This window comes from Populus euphratica, unplaced genomic scaffold, assembly GCF_000495115.2.
Source record: "Populus euphratica unplaced genomic scaffold, PopEup_1.0 scaffold113.1, whole genome shotgun sequence".
Lineage (NCBI taxonomy): Eukaryota > Viridiplantae > Streptophyta > Magnoliopsida > Malpighiales > Salicaceae > Populus > Populus euphratica.
Genome location: NW_011499984.1, coordinates 367914 through 393408, shown reverse-complemented (window position 1 = coordinate 393408; position 25495 = coordinate 367914). Strand labels below are relative to the sequence as shown.

Sequence of the window (25495 nt, the reverse complement as noted above, 5' to 3'; positions counted from 1 at the left end):
AGTTGTCGCTCGGTTTCCAGGTTCCACCAACCCACGAAGATTTTAAACTGCTTGGTTGTGGAAAGACAATTAGAATTTCATTAGTCATTGATCATGAATTATATAATGCCTTGTGACTTGTGGGAGGATTAGAAGCGTTAGAAAATGCATAATTAATAATAATGTTAGTAAAAACGAAATTATTATAATAATAGATTAAACACAGATAAATTTAAAAGAAGAGAGGGTAACTTGCTGTAAGAATCCAGTTCTGGTGGCATCAATATTTTTTTAGCCCAACACTATTCATCCAGCACCTTTTTGGAAAGATTCTTCTCGATTTTTATTTTATTCCTTTTGGTTTAAAGGTTATATGTTTTGTCAAGCATTTATTTTATTCATATTTAAATCCTAGTGTTTAAAAAAGCATAGAGAAATCAGCAGAAAATAAAAAAGAAATAAAAAGTAAGTTTAATCAATCTTTATAGAAAAAAAGACATTAGCTGTATATTCTTGTTTTACATTAAAATTGTTTTTTGGTCTAAAATATAGGATGTTTGTTTAAAAATATAGTTGCGGTTTTTTTTTAAAATATTTTTTTATTTAAAAATATATTAGAATAATATTTTTTTATTTTTTTAAAATTATTTTTTATATTATCGTATCAAAATAATTTAAAAACACTAAAAACATATTAATTTAAAATAATAAAATAAAAATAGTTTAATTTTTTAAATAATTTTAAATAATAAAAACAAATAACTAGTTAAAGAATAATAAAAGTACTTGAGGAATTAATTGATAAAGAACAAATTTATAGAGTGAAATTGGAACAAATCTGACAAATAGAATGAATGTACGTACCCTCAATATTGCTAATAATGTTTCAGAGAAACTTACTCACCTTTTCTTGTAGAAAAATCTAAATGCCTTTAATGTTTTGAGGTTGGATATATATATATATATAGTTCAAACATAGAATTAATGGTATTGAAGCGAATCAAAGACGAATCTTGTAAAGTTAAAATAAATTTTAGTTAAAAATATATTAAAATAATATTTTTTATTTTTTTAAAAATTACTTTTGACACCATATATTAAAATTAAAATGATGTAAAAAAAAATCAAATTTTTTATTTTTAAAAATAACATGTGGTGAAGTTCATTACGCTCTTGTCATCAGGGAAGAACAAATTTGCAAACAGGATCACAATAATCCCAACACGTTACTTTTCAAGTAACTTTACTTTTCCGTTTCCGTCTCCCTGTAGGAAGTCTGATTCAATCGAAAAGAACAATACAGAGCACACTAATGCTGCAATTATATGAGCCGGTAGGCTCCAAAAAGTTACAATGAGCACTGAGCTCATAGGTGAAAAGCAGCCATGCATGCATGACCCATAAACATGCACGTTCTCCTTTTCTATTTCTTAATTTGTAAGCAAAAAAGGGAAGGCATAAGCTTTCCATTGCAAAGGGGTTTGACCACTAAAATATTAGGTTTTGCTTTGCTTTATGTCCTTTTCCAGCATTCCTTAGCAGAGGGGCTTTTGCTTCTTCTTCTTCTTTTCCTTAAAAAAACATATATACACATCCCTTGTTTGGTTGGAAGACAACTAATGGAGAGCAAATGGATTCATTTTAACGTAGAGGATATGCTATGCAATCTAAAAACAAGAGAGAAAATAAATGCTGGATTGGAATATGCAGAAGAACCCTTTGAACATATTGATCTTGGACTGGAAGCAGTGGAGCTGCAAAAAAGAAAAAAAGAAGAAGAGGGGAAAGCTTTAAAAAAAGACCGCGTAATGGCCATAGAGTTTTGAAAGGAACTCTTTCTTCACAGTCTCACTTTTTTTTTTTTTGTTTTTTTCTCTGGGACTAACACCAAGCAAAGCAATAAAGCAAAGCAAAACCCTTCCCTCCCCTCGTAAACCCATCACCAAAAGCAAAAGCTAAAGAGATCACAACCATACCAAACCCACAAAAAGCACTCTGTAGTCAGTCTCCTTCAAATAAAGTGTGCACTCTCCCTTTCTTATTAAGCAAAAACAAACAAAAGATGAAGCAGAAGATCCCACTTACATACTCTGCAGTATTATTCACCATAACCTCTCACTCTCACAACTCTTCCTCACGTTTCCCACCAACCCTTTTCACCATTTCATCAAAATGTCAGAAATTGTTCCCGCAGACCCTACCATTGAGCCGCAGCGAACGGACGGTGCACTTGTAATTGATCATGCTGCTGCTAGTAGTAGTAGTGGTGGTGGTGGTACTGGACCTGAGCCTTTTGATAGTGAGAGGTTGCCTTCCAGTTTGTCTAGGGAAATTCAAAAGTTTCTTCGTGTTGCTAATTTGATTGAAAGCGAGGAGCCTCGTATTGCTTATATTTGTAAGCCATATGGTTCTTTATACTATACGTTTTGAATTATCTTTCCTTCTTGGAGACTTGGATTGTGTTTTATGGAGTTTGAGTTTGGGAATTTCTGTTGGTTTTACTTGTTTCTGCTTTGTTTTGTTGAATTTGATTATAAAGTGCTGTTTGAAAGGTTTCGACTTTGGAGTGTGAATTACTAGTTGATGGGATTTCGACTTTGATTTGTAACTGATCAAACTAATGGTCATGATCAAATTTACGAAATCTTAATGAAAGGCGTTGGAATTATGGTTTTTAATATTGGTCAGAGCAAGTTTTTCATTCTCAGTCTCCAGGTTAAAGGTATTTCAAGATGGTTGTGTTAGTTATAAGGAGCAACTGACAGGATTTTCTCTTTCTTTCTTACTATTGCTAAGAACTGGGAATGGGTAATGCAATGCAGATGGAGTATTATTTCTTCAATCTGCAGTCATTAGGAAGGTAGGTTGGTACCTTGGAAATGGACAGTGAATGAACTGAAAAATCTTACCACTTGGATTTTGTATAGTTGCTCATTCTTAAGTGACAATCTGATTTTCTATTGACTTTGGTGTTTGTGGCACTCTATTTTTTTTTTCCAAGTAAAAATGAACTCTATTACAAACTTATACCCCCTGTTTTTTGTTTTTTGTTAATTATGTGGTTTTCTTGGACAGGTCGGTTTCGAGCTTTTGAAATAGCACATGGCATGGATAGAAATTCAAGTGGACGGGGTGTTCGCCAATTTAAAACGTCTCTCCTTCAGCGACTTGAACAAGTAAGAACTTGATAGTAGCTCATCATATAGGCATATCAAAGTTCTTCTGTGCTTGCAAGCTCCAAGGATGCACTGGGTTGAAATGATTGTTAGATCAAAGAAATGATAAGCATGTTGAAAAGATTGTTAGATTAAAGAAATGATGAGCATGAGTGTGCTCTTATGTAACCTCTTGTACACTTGCCTTCCTTGGTTTTCCCTTAACTGCTGCGTGGTGTTTGTATCTGCTTGATTTCTGTGCTTGACCACAAGTTCATCTCCTGCTTGATTTACTTTGTTTTGAGATACTTTGCGAAGGCTACCATCTCTTGTTCTTTTATTTCAATTTTGAAACTTGTCTTTCTTGGCTTATAAAATGTCTAGGACGAATATACTACCTTAATAAGACGGAAGGAGAAGAGTGATACGCGTGAGCTCAGACGTGTTTACCATGCATACAAGGAGTGTATCAAAAGTGGTGGAGCGTTTGATTTGGATGGCAGGTAAATACGTCTCCTGTATTCCAGCTGAGACTTCACTGCATACTCCTCTGCTACTAATTTAGTTCGTGGAATTTTTATCTGAATTAGTCACAGAAAGAGGTTGACAAATGCACAAATGATTGCTTCTGTACTGTTTGTAGTATTAAAAGCGGTAACAAATGCTGCTGGAACCCAGGTGCTTTTCTCATTTTTTTTTCAATTATTAATAATAGGATGCAATGACTAATTGCAGATTCCATGATTACTGCATGTGCTTCTTACTTCTATTCGTCTTTCTTTACAGGCCCTTGCTGACACAGATAGTATTCATGCCAAATCTGAGCACTATGTACCATATAACATTCTTCCTCTAGATCAAGGAGGTATTCAGCACACAATTATGCAACTCCCTGAGGTCTGATGCTGTATGGATAATATAAGTGATTTCCTTCTTAATATTCTTAAGAATGGGCTGTCCCCATGATTTTAAAGACTTTTGAGTTTTCCTATAAGCTGCTAAAACTGCAAATTTATGTAATTTGACAAGATGTTAGCCTACTTGCAATTTTACCTATACCCCCCCAACCCTCCCTCCCGCACCATGCTCGAGGTTTGATTAAATGGAATAAGTATGTTGACAGACTGATAAATAATACAGATTAAAGTTGCTGTGGCAGCTGTTTGTGACATTCGAGGCTTACCTTCAGCCGAGGATTTGGGGAAACGTGAGCCTTTCATGGATTTGTTTGAATTTCTAGAATTTTTCTTTGAGTTTCAGGTATTCTCTCTCAACTATTCCTATTTGATTTTTCTTTTCTTTTCCTTTTGTTTGTTCTCCAGAGTTTGCTATAGATTCGCAAATAAAATTGGAGTTGGGAAATTGGACGTGTGACATAATGCTCTTCTTGCTTACATTGACATGAATGGTATTGCACTTTCTGTATGTTGTGTCAGGAAGGAAATGTTGCCAACCAGAGAGAGCATCTAATTCTACTGCTTGCTAGCACCCATATTAGGCAGTCTCCCAAGCAGACATCTATTAATAAGGTCTTTAAGCTATTTGGCTCTTGAATTTTTGGTTAAACCGCACTTATCTTTTGAATTTGAGATATATATTTCTCATGATATCAGCTTAGAGATGCAGCTGTGGATGAACTGATGAAGAAAGTTTTTAAAAATTACACTAATTGGTGTAAATTTTTGGGGAGAAATAGCAGCATCAAGTAAGTGACCTATTTTTGTTGTTGCTTGGAGCCAGAGATGTTACAAATCCATTGTCCAATTTCATTCTGAAACAGCATATCTTTCCCTTCTTTCTATTTTGCCAAATTTTCTTGACAACTTTTTGCTGCTAATTTCTCCACATCTATGTATTTGGTTTTCTTTGTCCATTAATTCTTTCAGAAGACCTGTGATATGTCTGTTATATTCATTATCTTCAGGTTCTTGCAATAAATTTGATACTTGTATTTGCAGGTTGCCATATGTGAAGCAGGAAGCTCAACAATACAAAATTTTATATATTGGACTTTACCTTCTTATTTGGGGGGAGGCAGCAAACTTGCGGTTTATGCCTGAGTGTTTATGCTATATCTTTCACCATGTAAGCTTAAATGTGTTTCTGTTGATTATTTCCTGTATAATCCACTCACAGGTTTGTGACCACATTGGTTGAATACTTTGTTCTTTCATTTCAATTCCCATGGGGTCTCATTCCTGGACTTCAAAAATAGTTTAACTTCATTAGCCAAAGTTACAGAAGCGTCTTTGCCCAGCATTTCGAAACCACAGTTTCTATTAACTACATTACAATTCACTAATAGGAATAGATACGTTTCAATTTTTTTTATCTGCAAGGAAATGACATTAATCAAAGGCTCCTCTAATGTGTTGACAAAACAAGATGAGATGTTTCTTAGAAAGTAGAGGAAAGCAAAAAAAAAGAAAAAAAGAAAAAAAGAATATTGTTTGATTCCCTGTTGTTAACATCAAGCACAAATAACTTGTGTTAGATGTAAATTGTGTACAATTGTTCAAATAACTCTTTCCATGTCTAAATCATGCGCTCTGTGGAAATCTTACTTTCCATATATGGCAGTAGTACTGGTTTCTTTTTTAATGTGGATAAAGAGCTGTTCAAAGGACAATCCAGAATTTCCACATCTAACATATCATGTCCTACGCTCTTCCATATGATTTATGAGATGTAGCGGTGTAAACTCAACTGAAAAAATGAGCACATGCATCAGTATTGGTTTCTGTTTGAGGCAATTGAATGGTTTCATTGGAGCATAGATCATTATGAATCTAGCTTGTGTCTGATTTACACATTCCTTTTTCCTCATTCATCCAGCTAGGAGAAAGGTACATTTTCTTGCATTCATAGGATAGGAATTGTAGATGATTTCCCTGCAGCTCGTCTAGTGTCTGCTCTTTAATGACATGGATAAAGCTCTCCATGCCTGAGGTCATCTTTGCTCTATCAAAAAGTGTACTCTTATTCTGAAATGAAGTGCTAGGCCTTGGTTTCTGTAACTGTTTGGTGGTTTCTGCGAGGTTTTATATATGATTTCCAGTCCTACCTTCTATGCAAATGCAATTCTGCAAGACGGCAGCACATATCATGTTTATTGGTGAAATGAACAGATAGCTGTAGGAAATGTTATGATAGTGATTGAAAGCCCTAAAATTTGTGCTAGAAGCAGCATCTAAACTTTTACCTTTTTTTTTTTAATGTTTTGGAAATTTGCACTGACACTCAGTTTATATTAAATAGCCATTGAATCATGACTGTCTGCTCTTCTGGAAGGCATCTTTGAAAAACTTAGTGTTCTTGAATAACATCTTTAGTTATACTATCAAGTTTATGAATATTAGCTTCATATGATGATCTTAATAATTGAACAAGCGTGGATCTTTTCTTGTTTGCTTTCAGATGGCAGATGAATTGCATGACCTGCTAATTCGAAAGAAATTCACAACAACATACAAAGGAGGGTTTGAGTCTTTCCTGATAAATGTAGTTACCCCGATATACAAGGTTATATATGAGGTATATTCCTATTTTATTTATATCTTGGTAAATATTTCCATATAAAAGCTATTTTTCAAGTGAAAAAAAAAAACTGAAGGAAACTCGGAAAAGCAAAAACGGGACAGCTGATCATTCTACATGGAGAAACTACGATGATTTGAATGAGTATTTCTGGTGAGAATTGAATCCATGTTGTTTCAGTCAGCTTCAAAAAGTTAAGATTTTGAGAATACATTGTTATGGCTGCAATATTTTTGCAGGTCTCGTGATTGTTTCCAAATAGGTTGGCCTATGCGTCTGGATCATGATTTCTTTTGTTTCGAGTCTTTAAAGAAACCCAAACGTAAGAATATTATAGAAGAAAACAGAAAGAGAGAAGAAAACAAGGATGAAGAAATGGGATTAAACGAGGATGAAGAACCAGGGGTAAACTTTATCACTCTCGTCATTTAAGCATTTTTTTCTATTTCCAGATTGCCATTGATTTATAAACTGAACAGATTTCAAATAATAGTTTCAGTTCTTCTGTTTGTCTATTGTCTATTTTGAAATGTAGCTTCTGTAATTTCTAGTTTGTGAAGGGACACTACTGCACTACATTCGAGCCATTAACATGCACATATAACTATAGTTATTAATCTCGTACATAGATTACCATGTCTTCAGTTCTCATTTCTGCAACATAAATTGATGATTTTATGTGGTGAAAAGGGAAAGCCCATGTTGATTTACACTTAGATAGCTGGTGACTTTCCACATTTTAGTCATTAATCAGAGGGTTTAGTGAGGTGAATCTTGTGTTTATATGGGTGTTGTGGGTGATCCTCCTGAACTTTATCTGTTGAATTTATTGCTTTGAACCTTTACTTCTTGGATTAAAGTGCCTGCATTCAGGAACATATATAATTTTTGATAGATAAGCTTTGATGCAACTCATCTTATATCAGTAGTGAGAATAAGGAGAGAAGGATACCTTGTCTTTTGCCATATTGTGGCTTTTATATGAGCATCTAAGTAGGCAAAGTAGAATAATTTGATATCTCTTTGCTATATATATATATATATATATATATATTTTGGTTTATGAGATCATGAAATCTCCAACATTGTTTTGGGAAGTTGGGTTGTCGTCTGGCATTTGATAATCCAATTTCTAACTCTCTCTTCATTTCTATCAGGCTACTGTTCAAGAAATACACGAACCAAAATGGCAGGGAAAGAAAAATTTTGCAGAGATTCGCTCGTTTTGGCAGATTTTTAGGAGCTTTGATAGAATGTGGAGCTTTTTTATTCTATCCCTTCAGGTCAAATACAACATACAACTGATTTGTTGGTTAGTTCCATTATATGATGAATTAGCCGTGTCTAATAGTAATTTTTGTTGCATTTCAGGCAATGATAATTATGGCTTGCCATGATTTGGGGTCCCCACTTGAAATGCTCGATGCAGTAGTATTTGAGGACATCATGAGCATCTTCATTACATCTGCTATTCTTAAACTTGTACAAGGTATGTTACTATTATGTGCTAACAAATAGTTTATTATGAGTCTTGTTAACACCATGAAGATACAGGGTTTCAACAGTGTTAGTCACCCCCACCCCTTCTCATGACATGCCTGCACAAACATCATCATATTGAAGAAGTGATAGAGATCAATAAATTCATAAATATATGTTTTTATGTTGCAGCAATTCTTGACATTGTCTTTACATGGAAAACAAGACTCACGATGGATATTTTGTCAAGAAGGAAACAAGTGCTGAAGCTGTTAGTTGCAGTCATATGGACTATTGTTCTACCTGTATTTTATGCTAAATCTAAGAGGAAGTATACTTGTTATTCCACACAATATAGAAGCTGGCTAGGGGAGCTGTGTTTTTCTTCCTATATGGTTGCAGTTGCAATTTTCCATATGACTAATGCAGTTGAGATGGTCCTATTTTTTGTTCCTGCGATTCACAAGTACATTGAGGTCTCGAATTGTCAGATATTCAAAATATTTTCCTGGTGGACACAGGTATGATTAATCAAGTACTTTTTGTTTTTAATTTCCTTCAGCATATGGTTTTTCCATCTTGAAGTGATGTGCTTTCCCTAAAATTTTCAGTAATTAGCCAATGCCAATTGTAAGATTGACTCTGATTCTGTGTTTTAAACTTGAATGGGGATTGCAAGTTTCAAGATGTTAAAGGCATGCAATTAAAACTACAGTAAAGATTAAAATGAACTGTGGATAGAAACTTGTCCTTACTTGGTCAACTTAAAAAATTATTTTCTATGATGGGATGACTGTAGCATTATACATAATATAAGATTATTCAGTTCTAAAGTGATACTACAAAACATGAATCCATGATCAACGTGTTCATGTTGAAAATCTAGGAGTACAAGTGAACTTCTAAACAACTACATTATTTTTAGAAGTACAGGTGTAAAGTGCAACCATTTCATGATTGTAAATGGAAGAAAGAGCCTTTCTCTATATCCATAGCAATTACCTTTCATCAACTTTACAAGCACTATTTCCTTGGATTTAAAGTGTTATTCTTGTTTGTGAGCTATTTATTTTAATTCATTTGTAATCCACTCTGTTTCTCTCTAATTAACTGAGAAGTAATTTCATACAAGTTCTGGTTCTTTTCATTTTTATGCCATGTGAAGCATATAAACCTAACGTTTATCCTCTTTTTTTTTTAATCTTTTTATTATTATTAGATTATTGTAACCATGATTCAACAATTACTGTTTTTATCATGCAGCCAAGATCATATGTTGGACGTGGGATGCAAGAAACCCAAGTTTCGGTTCTCAAGTATCTCATTTTCCCATTTTAGAAGCTTTTCATTAGCCTTTTTTTTTTTCCTTCTTTATTCTTCCCTAAACACAAACTTTTTCTTACTTACCAGATATACAGTATTTTGGGTGCTGGTATTATTGACCAAATTTTTATTCAGCTATAGTTTTGAGGTTAGAAGTGCTAAAATTCTCTCCCTTTTCTATGATTATCATTCGATATGTGATGCATAATCCACAACTAGTGGCTGTTTTGCACTCTAATTTTGCACAACAGACTGATTGTTGTAGATGACATGGATATTGTGATATTATAAAGTTATTTACTGTGTCATCAAGGCTGAATGAGTTAGAAACATGCAGTATATTAGAAAGGAATCTGCACTTAGTTATGCCTCAATGGCACAAGATGAAAACTTGGGGACATGAGCTCTATACACTAAAGTCTAAACACTAAAATTAATATTTATATAATTTACTCGGAACAGTCTTAATGCCTGCAAGAAAAACATGTGTAGCAAGTAAATTATATTCTCTAGAATTATATGTGCATGTGCAAAAAATAAATAAATAAAAAAACTTGCAAGTTAATATGAAATATAGAAGACCTGATTAACCTAATGTGCATTTATTATCAACTGAATCTCAAATCTTTTCTGATACAAAGGACTATTCTGGTCTTGATTGCTTGGAATATTACTGTCTTTGGTGAAACAGAAGATCTTATTTTATTTCTTTCATTGCATCTTCTATGTCCTTATAACATGATTCAAAAATATTATACCAAGAGGCCACATAATCTTTCTCATTATTGTTCAAATTTGTAATAGACAATTTATCACACCTCTTGAAGTTTATATGTCCAGTCTATGTGCTAGTACAGCTATTCTTTTCTGATTCTGGATTAAGAAACAGGACTTTATTTTTCGTACCAACTACTGATACAAAATAGGTCTTTCAGATTCATTAAGTTTTCCACTTGGGAATTGCAATTGAAGGAGCCATAAAGAATATTTTGAGAAACATTTATGTTTACTCAATATGATAATTGGTTGTTTATAAACGTGTAATATCATGCCGCTGCTCTTCGTGAAAGCTTAATTCATCTAGCAGTATTGCAGTATGATTTCACTATTGTCACGATGAGAGGTGTTCCCATAAAAGCAAAGATACTGATTATTCCTGTCAATGGAAATATGCAGATCAAACCACTCATTGGACCAACAAGACTAATCTTGAAAATAGGTGTGGAAAATTATGACTGGCATGAGCTTTTCCCAAAAGGTAAACTTCATTTCATTCTGCGTTTAGCTTCTAAGAGTTAACCACTTTCTTTATGTATATAGTAAGTGAGTTTCTACTGTTGCAGTGAAAAGCAATGTTGGTGCACTTATGGCTATATGGGCTCCAATTATAGTTGTAAGATTCTGATGTTCCTTCTCATTTTGGCAATGCTTTTTTAGTTTGATGCAATTCTGTTACAAATCTTTCTCTCAAGCCAACCCATGAAGGTGGAAAATCAAAATATTAAAACAAATACATTACAGTCACTAAGGCATGAATGAAATTGAAGTTCTTGGATCATTGTACTTTCCCTAGCAAACATATAATGCCTGGCATTTGCTTATTTTGCAATTTTCTCAGGTGTATTTCATGGACACACAGATTTGGTATTCTGTTTTCTGCACAATTTTTGGAGGACTCTATGGCATTTTAAATCATCTTGGTGAGGTAAGCCTGGTGGAGTTTATAGCTGTAATGTTTTCTCGCCAAATATTGGGGTTGGCTGTTATTTCTCCTATTATTTGTAGATTCGAACATTGGGGATGCTGAGAAGTAGATTTCATGCTTTGCCTTCTGCATTCAATGCTTGCTTGATCCCAACTTCAGCAAAAAGTGATCAGAAAACAAGAAGAAATTTCTTTCTCCGGAGATTTCGTAAGGTATGGGATTTGTTAATGTTAGAATATCTTTCTTAATCGAGGATCTCCTTTTCTCTCAATGACAATTTACTAGATTTTATTTTCAGGTTTCTGAAAATGAAACAAATGGTGTTGCCAAGTTTGCTTTCGTATGGAACCAAATAATCAATACTTTCCGGCTAGAGGACTTGATAAGCAACTGGTACATTTTACTTGTTGGAGTACTATTCTGTTTCCACCTCTATCTCCAAGAAATATTTTATAGGTAATGTTTTCATCAACAGGGAGATGGATTTGATGACAATTCCTATGTCTTCAGAGTTATTTTCTGGCATGGTTCGTTGGCCTATTTTCCTCCTGGCAAACAAGGTTCGTTCCCTGTGTTCAAAATTTCGTAGTTTTGTTTTGATAGCATCATTCATCTATAAACAAAGCTCTTTTTTCTTACTAGTTTTCAACAGCACTGAGCATTGCAAGAGATTTTGTGGGGAAGGATGAGATTCTTTTCAGAAAAATTAAAAAAGACAAGTACATGTATTGTGCTGTGAAGGAGGGCTATGAGTCACTCAAGTATGTCCTTGAAATGCTCATTGTAGGCGATCTGGAGAAAAGGTACAGAAGATTCAGCTTTTGATTGAATGCAATCTTCAATATGAAAAAAACCGATATTGATTTTTGAGTTCCGGCAAGTTTTGTATAGCATAGTTCTTTTTTGTGTTTTCTTGATTGGAATGGAAGCCGAGTTACTTCCCTCTGCTTGCTTCTCATATGTATCCTTCAAATACTATTGCTGACCTTGTGGTGTTGCCTGCATCGGTTTTCAGAGTTGTATCCAGCATACTAAATGAAATTGAAGAAAGCATGGAAAGGTCAAGTCTTCTTGAGGATTTCAAGATGAGTGAGCTTCCAGCCTTGAAAGCAAAATGTATTCAGTTGGTTGAACTTCTGGTAACTATAACCATTGAGAATGAAAGTGTTAAGATTGACTATGCAGTTATTTCTCATTGCTGGTTATTAAAATACAATATTTTGCAATTTCTTAAGCTGGAGGGAAATGAAAATCAAAACGGTAATGTTGTGAAAGTTCTCCAAGATATGTTTGAGCTTGTGACCTACGATATGATGACAGATGGTTCCAGGTTAGGTTTCTCAGGGGCTCTTGTTTTAGGGATTAATCCAAATTTTAAGATCAACTCAATGTGTCACTTTACTCCATTTCATTTTCGTTTTGAACAGAATATTGGATTTGGTCTACTCTTCCCGACAGAATGTTGAGCGGACAGAAGAGAATTTAGTTGATCTTTCCAGAAGAATTGAACCACAATTATTTGAATCAGCTACTGACAGGACTTCTATCCATTTTCCGTTGCCAGATAGTGGCACTTTCAATGAACAGGTGATACTATCTTCTCCTTCCCTTTTTGATACAGAAAGTGTGTCATTCTTTCCTCTTGAGTCTGTTGAAAATAGATGTCGAAAGGTATTTATATCTACTTAATAAAATAGTTGATTCCCTGCTACTTTTATCAACCATTTGTTATTTCTATGGACGGTCAAAAAGAGCTTCTTTCTGGGACAAAGAACTTGCACTCTTTTTTTCACCTTTTAATCCATGGTTATTGGGCAATAAGCAACAGGTGTATTTTATCTGTTTCAGGAATCTTCTTGTTTTTTTTTTATTGCTTAGGAAACAGCTTTACTAAGCAATTCATTTTGGCAAACCTAACATACATATTACTAAGTTGTTTCAAACTTTGAATGGCAGATCAGGCGTTTCCTTTGGCTGCTTACAGTCAATGACAAGGCAATGGACATACCTGCAAACTTAGAGGCTCGGAGACGTATTTCATTCTTTGCTACTTCACTCTTCACTGATATGCCCGTTGCTCCTAATGTGCGGAATATGCTATCTTTCAGGTTAAGCTCGTAGTTCTTACCCTCTGCTTATTGTTCATGACAGTTTTCCTGCTTCTCTACTGGCCAAGGCTCTCTCTGTTTGCCTTTTGATTTTTCATCATCTATATTTGGATTAGGTATTCAAGTTTCTAAGTCACCTGATGATATATGTTGAGTATTTAGGAGGAATGAGACTAGCATTGCAGCACTACTAATGCTATAGAAGCCAACTTGATTCCATTGAACTAAGGCTCAATGTGATATTAATTGAGGTGGACCGCATGGGTCTTCTTCCTAAGATTTTCAACATATTCTTATAAAAAAAAAATCAGCCCTTTTTAAAGGTGATAAACTCTTGTTTATTACTTCAATCCAATTCATTTTCAATCTAAAATAAATTTATCTTTTTCGGTTGTTTTGTTCAGCAGAATAAATTTGAATACTGTTTTATGCTAGTGGCCACTCATTGCAATCCCTCTTTTACCCAGCTTGAAGACCACAGCTGGCAGGATAGGACACTGAAACATAATTGAGTTTGAGTTTGGGTTGTAATAATACATTGCTTAATAATTCAGGATTCAATAAATAATAACCTCTACATTAGACATAATATGATATCTTTTCATCTGCATTGCTTGAAAATTTTCATCATTGTTATGTAATTCGATTATTTCAATTCCTGGAATATCCTAACAAACAATGAATCTTGAACATGTGCATGGATCAGAGGGGAAATTCAGCAAAGTACTTCTTGAACATTTATATAGATGGTACTAGTTATCCCATTAAAATGAAAAAAAAATTATCATGCTTAAAGAAGCATGGTGTGGAATCTTGAGTTTAATTGAGAAATGATTCTAAGCCCATGTATACTTTCTCACATTAATATTCTGGTTACCAGTGTTTTAACTCCACACTTCAAGGAGGATGTTATTTATTCAATGGATGAACTTCATTCAAGCCAGGACAGGGTTCCCATCTTATTTTACATGCGGAGTATTTATCCAGGTGAGAAAGGACTCCTTTTTTTTTCTTTTACTTGTTTCTTCATACTAGTCCAAAAAAAACTCTTATTATGTCTCTATCATGTTGTTTATCTTAGATGAGTGGGAAAATTTCATGGAACGCATGGGATGTGAAAATCCAGATGAACTAAAAGGTGAAAAAATGATTTCAGAGCTCAGAAACTGGGCTTCTTTCCGTGGCCAAACATTGAGTAGAACAGGTGAATAGAAAGATTTAGTAATATTAATGTTTGTGGCCATTGATTTCAATCTGGCGGATATAATTAACTTGGATATAACCTCCTGCTTTGTTTTCTTTGCTTATAACAGTTAGAGGAATGATGTACTATAGAGAAGCCTTAAGAGTTCAAGCATTTCTTGATATGGCTGACAATGAAGGTTCGCTATGTAGACTGTAGCAGATAGCATCAGATAACCTTTGTCCTTATCACAAGAAGGAGTATATCATTAGTGCATTACTTCAGATTCCTACGTATGAAAATTGTATTACTTAACATGGTCTTCGCCATTTTCTGGCTGTGCTTATCCAGATATTCTTGAAGGTTATGACGGTGCGGAAAAAAATAATCCTACATTATTTGCTCGGTTAGATGCACTAGCAGACTTGAAATTCACTTATGTCATTTCATTTCAAATGTTTGGATCACAAAAGTCCTCTGGAGATCCCCATGCACAAGACATACTTGACTTGATGAAAAGGTACTATTTTACAAAAAAATAAATTAAGTATTCCCAAACTGAAATATTCATCTGATTTTGACCACAAAATTATCACTTGAAGGTACCCCTCTGTCCGTGTTGCTTATGTTGAGGAGAAAGAAGAGATAGTGGAACATAAACCTCAGAAGGTTTATTCTTCTATATTGGTTAAAGCTGTCGATGCTCTTGATCAGGTAGTGACTTTTCAGATTGTATTACAACGTGCTGTGAGGATTAATATAGAAACGTTTGGTTTGAGAAATATGTTAAGTCGAGGATTATGAATTTTTCCTTAACAAGTCCCTGATTCTTTTAAAAAATAGTCATGTTTTTTTTTTTCTTGGGCACAGTGGGTGTTGTGATTGAAGAATTTACAATGCACTTGGCATCTTAAGAGAAAAGAACAGCCGAAGGTTGATTTAAAAGCTTACATTTTAATAAACTTTCAAGATGTTTAAAGATTTAGACAGTTTTTAAGAGCGAAATTTACTAAACTGTAAGACTTAGACATTTAAGTTGGAGTACAATTTTTCGCTTGTTCAGAGAGGTTCAACGAGCCTGAACCTAGTCAGTTTTTCACTATGTTCTGTCTCATTAATTTAGCTATCTTTTTACTTTTTTATCTACCTAGTACTTCTTTTAATTGGATTGAAAGCATCAAAGGCTCTGTTTTCTATAGTGATTAATTAATAAACCAAACGAGAGAGATGCATGCAGCTAAATCAACATGTTTTTGTTCGTGTGTGTGAAGTTTTTTATGCACAGCAGCATATTTGTGCTGAATGTGTTGTATGTTTTTCTATAGGAAATTTACCGAATAAAACTTCCTGGACCACCAAATATTGGAGAAGGGAAACCAGAAAATCAAAATCATGCCATAATCTTTACACGTGGTGAAGCTCTTCAAACAATCGATATGAACCAGGTACAGTTTTCCACTGGTACATATAGATACGCATATCTTGCATTTTATACTTTAATTCTCTCTTTTTACAGGATAATTATTTGGAAGAAGCTTTCAAAATGCGGAACCTCTTACAAGAATTTCTTCGGCAGCAAGGACGGCGACCTCCGACTATACTTGGTTTGAGGGAACACATATTCACTGGAAGGTTAGTCCCTTTCTCCCATAAATTAAACGAATAGATCCTGCGCCTAGAGAAGACCAAAGTCATAGATTGATGAAACTTTAAACTTTTGAGGTTCAGTTCACAGCTAGACTCATTTACTATCAGAACAAGAGCTAGAGAATACCGAGACAACCATTTATAAAATGCCAGCTAGTTTATCTTTTAATTGCTTCATGCACTGGTAGCTTGTCATGCAATCATTCTTGATGCCACAGACCTAGAATCAGTCTGACCTTCGACAGTTTGGGAGACATAGCTTGATGCTCTACATAGTACAAAAGCAATTCAATGAGGAGCCCAAACATTAAGGAATAGCCTTCAATTTATAGTCTTCAACACTAAGCCAAGGATACTGGATGCTGATATTAGCAGTTCTTTAAACATTTTGCATTACTTCAAACAAACTTTGAAATGCATTACTTTGTATGCTTATGGAGCTGGGGAATTACAACTAAAACCTGCTAACCTGCGTGAACCTTCGAAAGAATCTATTTTCATTTTTCTTTTTTTCTAACTAATGAGGTTGTTATATGCAGTTACTGTTCTTTCAAATCTGAACTCTGTTGCACATGCAAGTTCTTTAATACATAATTTAAGGTCAATGGAAATCCTCACATCTTCAAAATATGATTGTTACCGAAAATTACTTTTTTTGAACATCTGATGTTTTAAAAAATCATCCATATACAGGAAAGAATGTTGTCGATTTAGATGTCATGTCATCATTTTACATCTCGAGTCGAGAATCTTACATTATCTTCCAAAGTGCAGTGTCTCATCTCTAGCTTGGTTCATGTCATATCAAGAGGCAAGCTTTGTCACCATTGGTCAAAGGCTTCTTGCAAATCCTCTCAGGTACCTGTTGCCCTATTTCTATTAACTTGCCTTTTGGATTCTTTGTTATGAATCTCAGTTTATCATACTCATCGGAGATCAGATCCAGAAAATTGAGTACAACTGTAAAAACAAACTGCTAATAATGTTGCATTGCATTGTAGGCTCATCCATTTTCCATATATTTGCAAATCCGTTCAGCTGTCCTCTCCTAGTTGTTGTCGAGGCCTTTTAATTCTATGCACAAAAGTGATTTTTGCCTATGTGGTCAATCTTTACTCATTTATTCTTTTAATGTTCATCTTCTGCACAGGGTAAGGTTCCATTATGGGCACCCAGATGTATTTGACAGGTTGTTTCACATCACAAGGGGTGGCATAAGCAAAGCATCAAAAACAATAAACTTAAGTGAGGATGTATATGCAGGTACGGACCAGTACTTTCACAAGTTGCTCTCTGTGAAGGGTGATTATTCAGAGCTACTTATGTATTATCTGCAGGATTCAATTCTATATTAAGACGGGGATGCATAACTTACCATGAGTACCTGCAAGTTGGAAAAGGTCGCGATGTAGGTCTAAATCAAATCTCGAAGTTCGAAGCCAAAGTAGCAAATGGAAACAGTGAACAAACAATAAGCCGTGACATACACCGACTTGGACGCTCTTTTGATTTTTTCCGGATGCTATCTTGTTACTTTACAACCACTGGGTTTTACTTCAGTAACCTGGTATTTCTTTTGCACCCTGAAATAATCCTACATTCAAAGAAAGAAGTGAATTTAATGAGATTGATGTGAAGTCACCTTAAATGTTTTTATCTTTGTGGAAAACTGTGCCCACATATAGGTTTATGTTCACTAACCAAGTATAAAAGCTAGATTTTATGTTAAAAATTACACAAGTAAACAAGCCGGTATACGTGCATGGGGGCGCGGGCGCATGGTAAGATAAAATTCTTTGGATTGTTGTGCTTATCCACTGTAGTTTCTTCTAATTTCCTGGATTAATACTACTCAAGTTTCGTTTTCTTGTCTAGCCTCATGCGTTTATAAGTGGTTAGCTTATGAAGAAGAATGATTCCTTGCTGTTTTTGATTTGCTAATTTATTACCAGTTCAAATGGTCTTTAGGGTTGTATGCTACATTGCTAATTCATGAACCAGATAATATATAGTTATTCTAAAGTTAAATTTAACAAGTTCTCTTATTACTCTGAAAACATTTTTATTTGTGTTGCCGTCTCCATCTCTGATATGTAATACCAGTCAGTTTGCTCCTTGTTTGATAATTATATATTGACTCAAACTCCGCATGTAAAATCCACAGATTTCAGTAATTGGAATTTATGTGTTCCTCTACGGTCAGCTATACCTTGTCCTAAGCGGTCTACAAAAGGCATTCCTACTTGAGGCTAGAGTTCATAACATACAATCATTGGAAACAGCTCTTGCCTCCCAATCATTTATCCAGCTTGGGCTTCTAACTGGCTTACCGATGGTGATGGAGATAGGACTTGAGAAAGGATTTCTCACAGCCATCAAAGATTTTGTCCTCATGCAATTGCAACTAGCCGCTGTTTTCTTCACCTTCTCACTAGGGACAAAAATTCATTATTATGGTCGAACAATGTTACATGGGGGTGCTAAGTACCGGCCAACTGGGCGCAAGGTGGTGGTATTCCATGCCAGCTTCACTGAGATTTATAGATTATATTCACGAAGCCACTTTATTAAAGGATTTGAGCTAGTACTCCTTTTGATTGTCTATGATTTGTTTAGACGGTCCTACCAGAGCAGCATGGCATACGTCTTAATCACTTATTCCATTTGGTTCATGTCGATCACTTGGTTGTTTGCACCATTTCTGTTTAATCCTGCTGGATTTGATTGGGAAAATATAGTAGATGACTGGAAAAATTTGAATAAGTGGATCAGGCTGCCAGGTGGTATAGGAATTCAGCAAGATAAAAGTTGGCAGTCATGGTGGAATGATGAGCAGGCCCATCTTTGCGGTTCAGGATTGGGTGCTAGGCTGTTTGAAATACTTCTCTCTGCTCGGTTCTTTATGTACCAGTATGGTTTGGTGTATCACCTCGACATCTCCCAAAAGAGCAAAAATGTCCTAGTTTACATTCTGTCATGGTTTGTGATTTTGGCTGTTTTTCTCTTAGTCAAGGTAAATAATTCTCCAATTGTCCTGTATTTTATTTATTTTGCTTGCGTTGCTGGTTCCCTGGTTTGGATACATGCATTTCAACTAAACAGTTATGCGCTTGAAATCCTAGTTAACATCCTTGTAAAAGTTACATTGATCTTCAAATTTCCCACTAGTTTCCAGCAGTTAAATAACCACATATTCCTTCACTCGATTTAGTAGGAAAGTTCAGTGTTCCCCTGAGAACTGAAGCAGCTGGTTGGAATATCCAAGGTCTCAGCTCAAATTGCAGTCTTAACAATTCAGTTTTAACATTATGTCGTGATGCTATGCAGGCTGTGAACATGGGAAGGCAACAGTTCAGTACTAATTACCACCTAGCTTTCAGGTTTTTCAAAGCATTCCTCTTCATTGCTGTTCTGGCTATTATCATTATTCTGTCCAGCGTTTGCGACCTATCAATGAAGGACTTGATTGTCTGCTGTCTAGCATTTTTACCCACTGGATGGGGCTTGATATTGGTAAGCACTAATTTCTTCTTGAAAACACATCTATCCTAGTTCATCTGTGCTCATATTTTGGTCTGTCAGATTGCACAGGCTGCAAGGCCTAAGATTGAGGAGACTGGATTGTGGCATTTCACCAGTGTTCTTGCCAGGGCATATGATTATGGAATGAGCGTGGTTCTTTTTGCTCCTGTAGCAGTTTTAGCATGGCTTCCAACCGTATCAAACTTCCAGACTCGTTTTCTTTTCAACGAGGCCTTCAACAGGCACTTGCAGATCCAGCCAATTCTTGCTGGGAAGAAGATGAAGCAGACATAATTCTTTTGATATCCCAATCTGTTCATACCATATTTGTACAGTCTTTTGCAGTGCAATTAAGAAACACATTTAAATTCATGCTTTATATATAATAGAATTGTCCAGGAAAAATCATAAAGAGTAGGAGAAAAGTAGATGTGTGTGTGAGAGAGATAACACATATTCTTAACTTAATAAAATCAAAGAAAGTTCGCAGAGGGGTATTTGTGAAAACAAAATTTAAGTTGGTTTTATCTTTATTTTGATCCTCTGTGTTCCTTCATTTTATTTAGAAGAACAAAAAACCATTTACAAGAAAGAATTAAAAACATAATTTTTATCTTTGCCTTATTTGGAAGTTACTTTTTAAATAATGTTTTATATTAAAATATATGCCAATAATTTTTGTTATTTTTTAAAATTATTTTTGATATCAATAAGTAAAAATAATTTGAAAACACAAAATATATATTAATTTGAAGTAAATAAAAAATAATAAATTTTTATTTTTTTTAAAAAAATATTTTTTAAATATAGAATCAAATATACCCAAATATCATATTAAGAAATATATTGTTTTATGCAAATTACGTTCCGGCCTCATCTTAAGACATGTTGTGGGCTTGCTAGTAAAAAGCTGTTATTTCAAGGTATGAGATTCAGTACCTCTTTTTTTTTTTTCAGATTTTTTATGAAGTGAAAAGCAGAGGGTATATCTTCAATTTTTCTAGGTTAGCTGTTTTTCTACTCGGTTCTTCTTAAATTAATTGGACAAACATTTTATACTTTCAAACTGGATCAGGTTCACTAGTTTACTAAAAATTTAAATTAATGGTTAAGATTTGAGTGCACGACTTTCTAAAAATAAATGTATAATTAAATGGAAATATTTTTTTTTGATAGCATACTCTTTCCTTCTTCCATGCCACAGGTTAGAGTTATCTTTTTATCAAATATTTAGGTAGGTATGGTAAATGCATTTAAAAAAAATTAGTAACTTGAGTTATATTCTCAACCAATCAAATAAACTGATTTTATTTAAATTAAAAAAGGAAATAATAATAAATAAACAACTGTTATTTTTTTAAAAAATAAATATGATAATTCAAGGAATTTGTTTTTTTTTTTAAGAGTAGAAAATGGATGTTGTTTAATTTTCAGCCAATTAAAAATAACAAAAATGAAATAGAGTAAAACAAACAAAAAAAAACCAGAGTAAGTCAACCTAAGCAGCATGATAAAGATATAATATGAGGATTAAAGGGCGAGCTAGTCCGGGTTAACTCTCCCAACCTATATTTTAGGTTACGAGATAGAAATAAATCAACAAAAAAAAATTAAAAAATAAAATAAGCTAGAAAAGGTTGTCAACCGCTGTTAGATTTTCAAACTTGTGAGTCAGGTCATTGGAATGAATGTACCATGCATAAAAAAACCATGAAACTCAATCCCTAATAGATGAAATGTTGAATGATGAAATCAAAAAATAATTACATAAAAATATTTAAAATAAAAAAATAACAATTAAAAGAATGATAGTTAAAATAAAAAATAAAAAATAAAATAGAGGGTGACAACAAATTTTTGGTTTGAGGGTTAAATTGAAATGTCTGATAAATTTAATTAGATAATAAAAAAAATCAAAAGAATCAAGATCAATATTAAAAAAATAATAAACCATAAAATTTGATTAAAGAATAAAATTAAAACAAAACTTTTCTAAAACAACAAGAACAAAAATTATAAATAAAAAGAATAAAAAATGAATTTGAAAAAATAAAATAAAAGAGGACCAATCTATAATTTTTATGGGAAGAAAAAGAAAAAATAGAATATTGTTAACAAACCAACCCATCTTTACTGACATGCGCTGAACCACTAGGAAGGGAACATGATGATGCATCAAATGATATAATGAAAGAGCAATTTTGGCCATCAAGAGGTGCAAAACATGCTGTTTAAAGAGTGTAGTCGCCTCCCATTTATATTAAAAAATAATTAATGAAACTAAAAATATTAAAGTGCCCTTATTGATCTTGAAATTTACCAAAAAACCTATAAGAAAAGATAAAAGTACCCCTTCATATTTGACTTAATTTATTTTTATTATAGGAGAAAAATTGTAATTTTACTATATTAAAAAAATAAAAAAGATCAAAATATCTCTCTTACATAATTTTAAAAATTATGACCTTAAGAGTAATTAGGTGATTCCACTACATTTAAAAAAGGTGGAAAGAAAATTATACCCTCGCACAAATCTTTAATAATTAGTGTATTGTGTAAAAAAAACTAAAATAACTCCATAAAAACAATTTTTTTTTTAAAAAGAAAAAAATGTTATTTTACTATTATAATAAATAGTGAAATGAGTATGTACATGATGTTTTTGCTTTTAGATTCAATTTATTTTATTTTATTTATTTAGAGTAATTATAACTTAGTTTGTTTCATATTAGTTGTTGTGGATTCAAAAACAATATATTTAATTTATATATTCTAAAGTTTATTACAATTTAGTGATTTTGTCATTATTATGCTTATTTTCAATTGATTATGCTTTTATTTTTATTTTTGAGAAATAGAGAAAGAGAAGGAAAGAGAGAATGAATTATTGTTCAATTTATTTTTCATTTTTAGGAAATAAAAAAAAATAAAGCTAAGATGATCAACACTTATTAAGGAACTATTTGAATTTGTTTTTAATAATATTAGAACTAATGGATTAGTATTGATAAATCAAAGTGCTATATTAAAGCTAACTCTATATTTTAAGTATCTCATGACTTTTTTAACCAACGACTCGAATGAAATAAACACCCGGTCAACCTAGTTGGTTGGTTGGCCGGCTCTAAGTTGAAAGGAAAAAGCTGTGACATGCATGATTTCACATCTATTTGTTACCTAAAAACCAATGATTCACTCATTTTTAGCTCATTCAAGAACCACCCCAACTCCTAAAATATGTTTTTCTTGTTCACTGTCCACACCATTATTTTCCTTTTCTTTTTTATCAACTCAAAATTCTTATACAATTTACAAATTGACACACAAAAAATTGACACACAAAAACTAATTATCTTCAAATGAGTCATTAAAATCTTTGAAAATCTTAAATACTTGAATTCAGTAACCTCGATACAGAACCAATTCTCAAAGAGAAAAGACTAGAAACCCATTAAGCCATTATACTCAGGTCATAAATAAACTTGCACAAGTTAAAAACTTCGATGCCATTGATAATATAATATAAAAAACCAATCTTGTCATTTATCTAACTAATTTTTAAATTTAAGGACTATAGTTTTATTGGTATTTTTTTTTTTACCTAAGCTTAGGCATAATAAGGAGTGGAGTGGACTATTTTAAATTCATAATTATGTGCAAATTTTTCCATATCTTTTCTATTAATGATAATTTCTTACCTACTAGCCTTTAGTTAGTGATGATAATTTCTAGGAGTTCAAATTTTGGATAATATATTTTTTAATGAATTTGATCACTATTTATTGATCTATCAATCGATAAGAAATGGCTTTAACTCACTTGATGAAGTAATATATGGTTATTAAAATATAGTTATATCCTCTTGATGATGGATGATATATCTTACCAACAATTTCTTTTTCTTAACGACTGAATAGTCATGGTTCGACTGTGACATGATCAAAGAGTTAATGTCTTATCCCAAGTGTATGAGTGTTAAAATAATAAATAACCCGACAAGACTAATGTCGAATCACAAGAAGGTGAACTATATAAACAACAACAACAACAACAATGATGATGATGATGATAGTGAGTTAAAAATGATTTTGAGATGTAAGATTAATGTAAAGATTAAACAATGATAAAAACAAATGTCAAGGTTAGAGGATTCACCAATAGTATTAAAAATAAACAAAGTATAAACTCTTTATAAATTATCAACATGATAATATTAATCATCTTTTTTACGTAATACCATACTTATAAATTTTATTAGGTACTCATAATGCTAATTTATGTTGACAACATATTAAGTTCCTCTCATAACAACGATGTCGGCTAAAGATTATGAAGGATCAAGTATTTGATGTACCGAGTATTATACCATATAAATCTAGATTAATTATTTTACAAACATGGTATTAAGAATTAATAAGAAAAAAAATGATAAGACATGTTAATAGCAAGCTGTTTAGAATATAAGTATTGAAGTCCATATTGAGTTTATATTATACTTATCCTAACACCATTAGTGAAACATTTTCACCTTAACATGATAAATTTAACTAAATATTATGAAAAAAAACATAAATAAACAATATAAGAACAATATATAGCTTTATGTTCAACTGTATTACATATGAAACATTTCCTATTGAATTTCTTAACAACAATTTCATTTCATAACAAGTTTATTTTATATATATATATATATAGTTTTTATAGGTCTTCACCACTTGTTCCATAATGTTTTATTTAGGGCCATATTAGAAGATCAACTAATTATTGTTTTTTTGTTCTCAACCTTAATATAAGATCTTTTACACTTATTTCCATAATGTTTTATTTAGGGTCATATTAGTATACAAACATACTTAATTTTTTCGTGTTCACACTTAGAAACCTCCTAGAGGTTTTTTTATCAAAGTCTTAAAATATCTCTCAAGATTAGAGGTACAAAAACACCTCACATTGACCTCCAAATTTGATTAAAAAAAAATCATGTTTGAGTTTGTTACAAAATCACCATCCTAAAACCATCGAATGTTTAAAGCTCACAACTATAAAACATACCCAAAACTCTCTTATCTTGACCGAAGAGTTAAGTTTTGATGAATGTGGATCAATCTTTGATCAAATTCATAAAAATCCTAGCTTGAAACCTTATAAATACACCTAGAAAATCAATGTAAAGGGTAAAGAAAGAGAGAGACAAAATGAAAATGGAAGAAAAAAGCAATAGAGAAAGAGAGAAAAAATTGAGGAAACAATTCATAATGAAACTCCAAGTGTGAAGGTTTAAAAACCTAGCACAAGGATCTCCTGAACTTTGAGAGAAAGTAGTAAGCTTAGAAAAAAAAAAAGGAACCAAAGGGTAGTGACCACTATTTTAAGTTCCAAAAAGGTATAGTCATTTACTAACCTAGTAGGTGATGTCTATAAGATTATATATATTAGCTTGCAAGAAACAACTTTTTATGTATAAAAATAAATTTTGTAATAAATTGAAATTCAATTCTAAAATAAATAAATAAAAAAACATGAATCTTTAAACTCGGGCTCAAGTTTGAGCCGATTATATTTATGTGTGATTTAAGCTTATATTATTTTGTTTAAATTTATTTATAAATGATCAATTGTTCATTAAATAAACTAAAACAAAATAATTTTTTTTTTCTTGATATGATAAAAGATAAAAGGTTTTAGATTTTACAATAAATATGTCAACTAAGGTTTTGTTAGATTGATTTTTTATTAACTTATAAATTATTTTAATTATATTAATATATTTTTTTGTTAAACAACTAAGACACAAGAATAATTTTCAAGAAATGTTTAACTCTAAAAATAAGCAAAACCCACTTTAAATTTAGCT

At 32.7% G+C, this 25495-nt stretch overlaps 1 protein-coding gene across 3 annotated transcripts; it reads left to right on the top strand.

Moving 5' to 3' along the window:
- The first annotated feature begins 1850 nt into the window (after window positions 1-1850).
- Window positions 1851-20132, top strand: GSL04 (glucan synthase-like 4). 3 transcript variants are annotated; one of them, XM_011046626.1, is made up of 41 exons: window positions 1856-2374; window positions 3055-3155; window positions 3519-3637; window positions 3725-3812; window positions 3921-4031; window positions 4275-4394; window positions 4571-4663; window positions 4748-4839; window positions 5093-5219; window positions 6552-6668; window positions 6748-6824; window positions 6911-7076; window positions 7829-7954; window positions 8043-8160; window positions 8343-8671; window positions 9414-9466; window positions 9561-9621; window positions 10650-10731; window positions 10817-10866; window positions 11092-11178; window positions 11259-11390; window positions 11477-11571; window positions 11654-11738; window positions 11821-11981; window positions 12194-12317; window positions 12414-12508; window positions 12606-12765; window positions 13135-13286; window positions 14167-14273; window positions 14368-14490; window positions 14600-14668; window positions 14821-14989; window positions 15072-15183; window positions 15795-15914; window positions 15986-16101; window positions 16891-16974; window positions 17267-17379; window positions 17454-17683; window positions 18281-19129; window positions 19444-19629; window positions 19699-20132. In XM_011046626.1, exons 1-41 carry the CDS (start codon window positions 2152-2154, stop codon window positions 19930-19932), a joined length of 5856 nt encoding a protein of 1951 aa, XP_011044928.1. In that variant the 5' UTR covers window positions 1856-2151; the 3' UTR covers window positions 19933-20132. The 3 variants fall into 3 exon arrangements, with proteins under 3 accessions (XP_011044929.1, XP_011044928.1, XP_011044930.1); XM_011046627.1 differs by lacking the exons at window positions 19444-19629; window positions 19699-20132 and adding an exon at window positions 19168-19437 and having other exon boundaries at window positions 1851-2374; window positions 18281-19137; XM_011046628.1 differs by lacking the exons at window positions 1856-2374; window positions 3055-3155; window positions 3519-3637; window positions 3725-3812 and having other exon boundaries at window positions 3935-3999.
- Window positions 20133-25495: the final 5363 nt, after the last annotated feature.

Coding starts and splice junctions, on each gene's coding strand:
- GSL04 (XM_011046626.1), top strand. CDS start 2,152: ATGTCAGAAATTGTTCCCGCAGACCCTACCATTGAGCCGCAGCGAACG. Junction 10,867..11,091: donor TATGGGCTCCAATTATAGTT/GTAAGATTCTGA, acceptor CAATTTTCTCAG/GTGTATTTCATGGACACACA. Junction 11,391..11,476: donor TTCTCCGGAGATTTCGTAAG/GTATGGGATTTG, acceptor TTTTATTTTCAG/GTTTCTGAAAATGAAACAAA.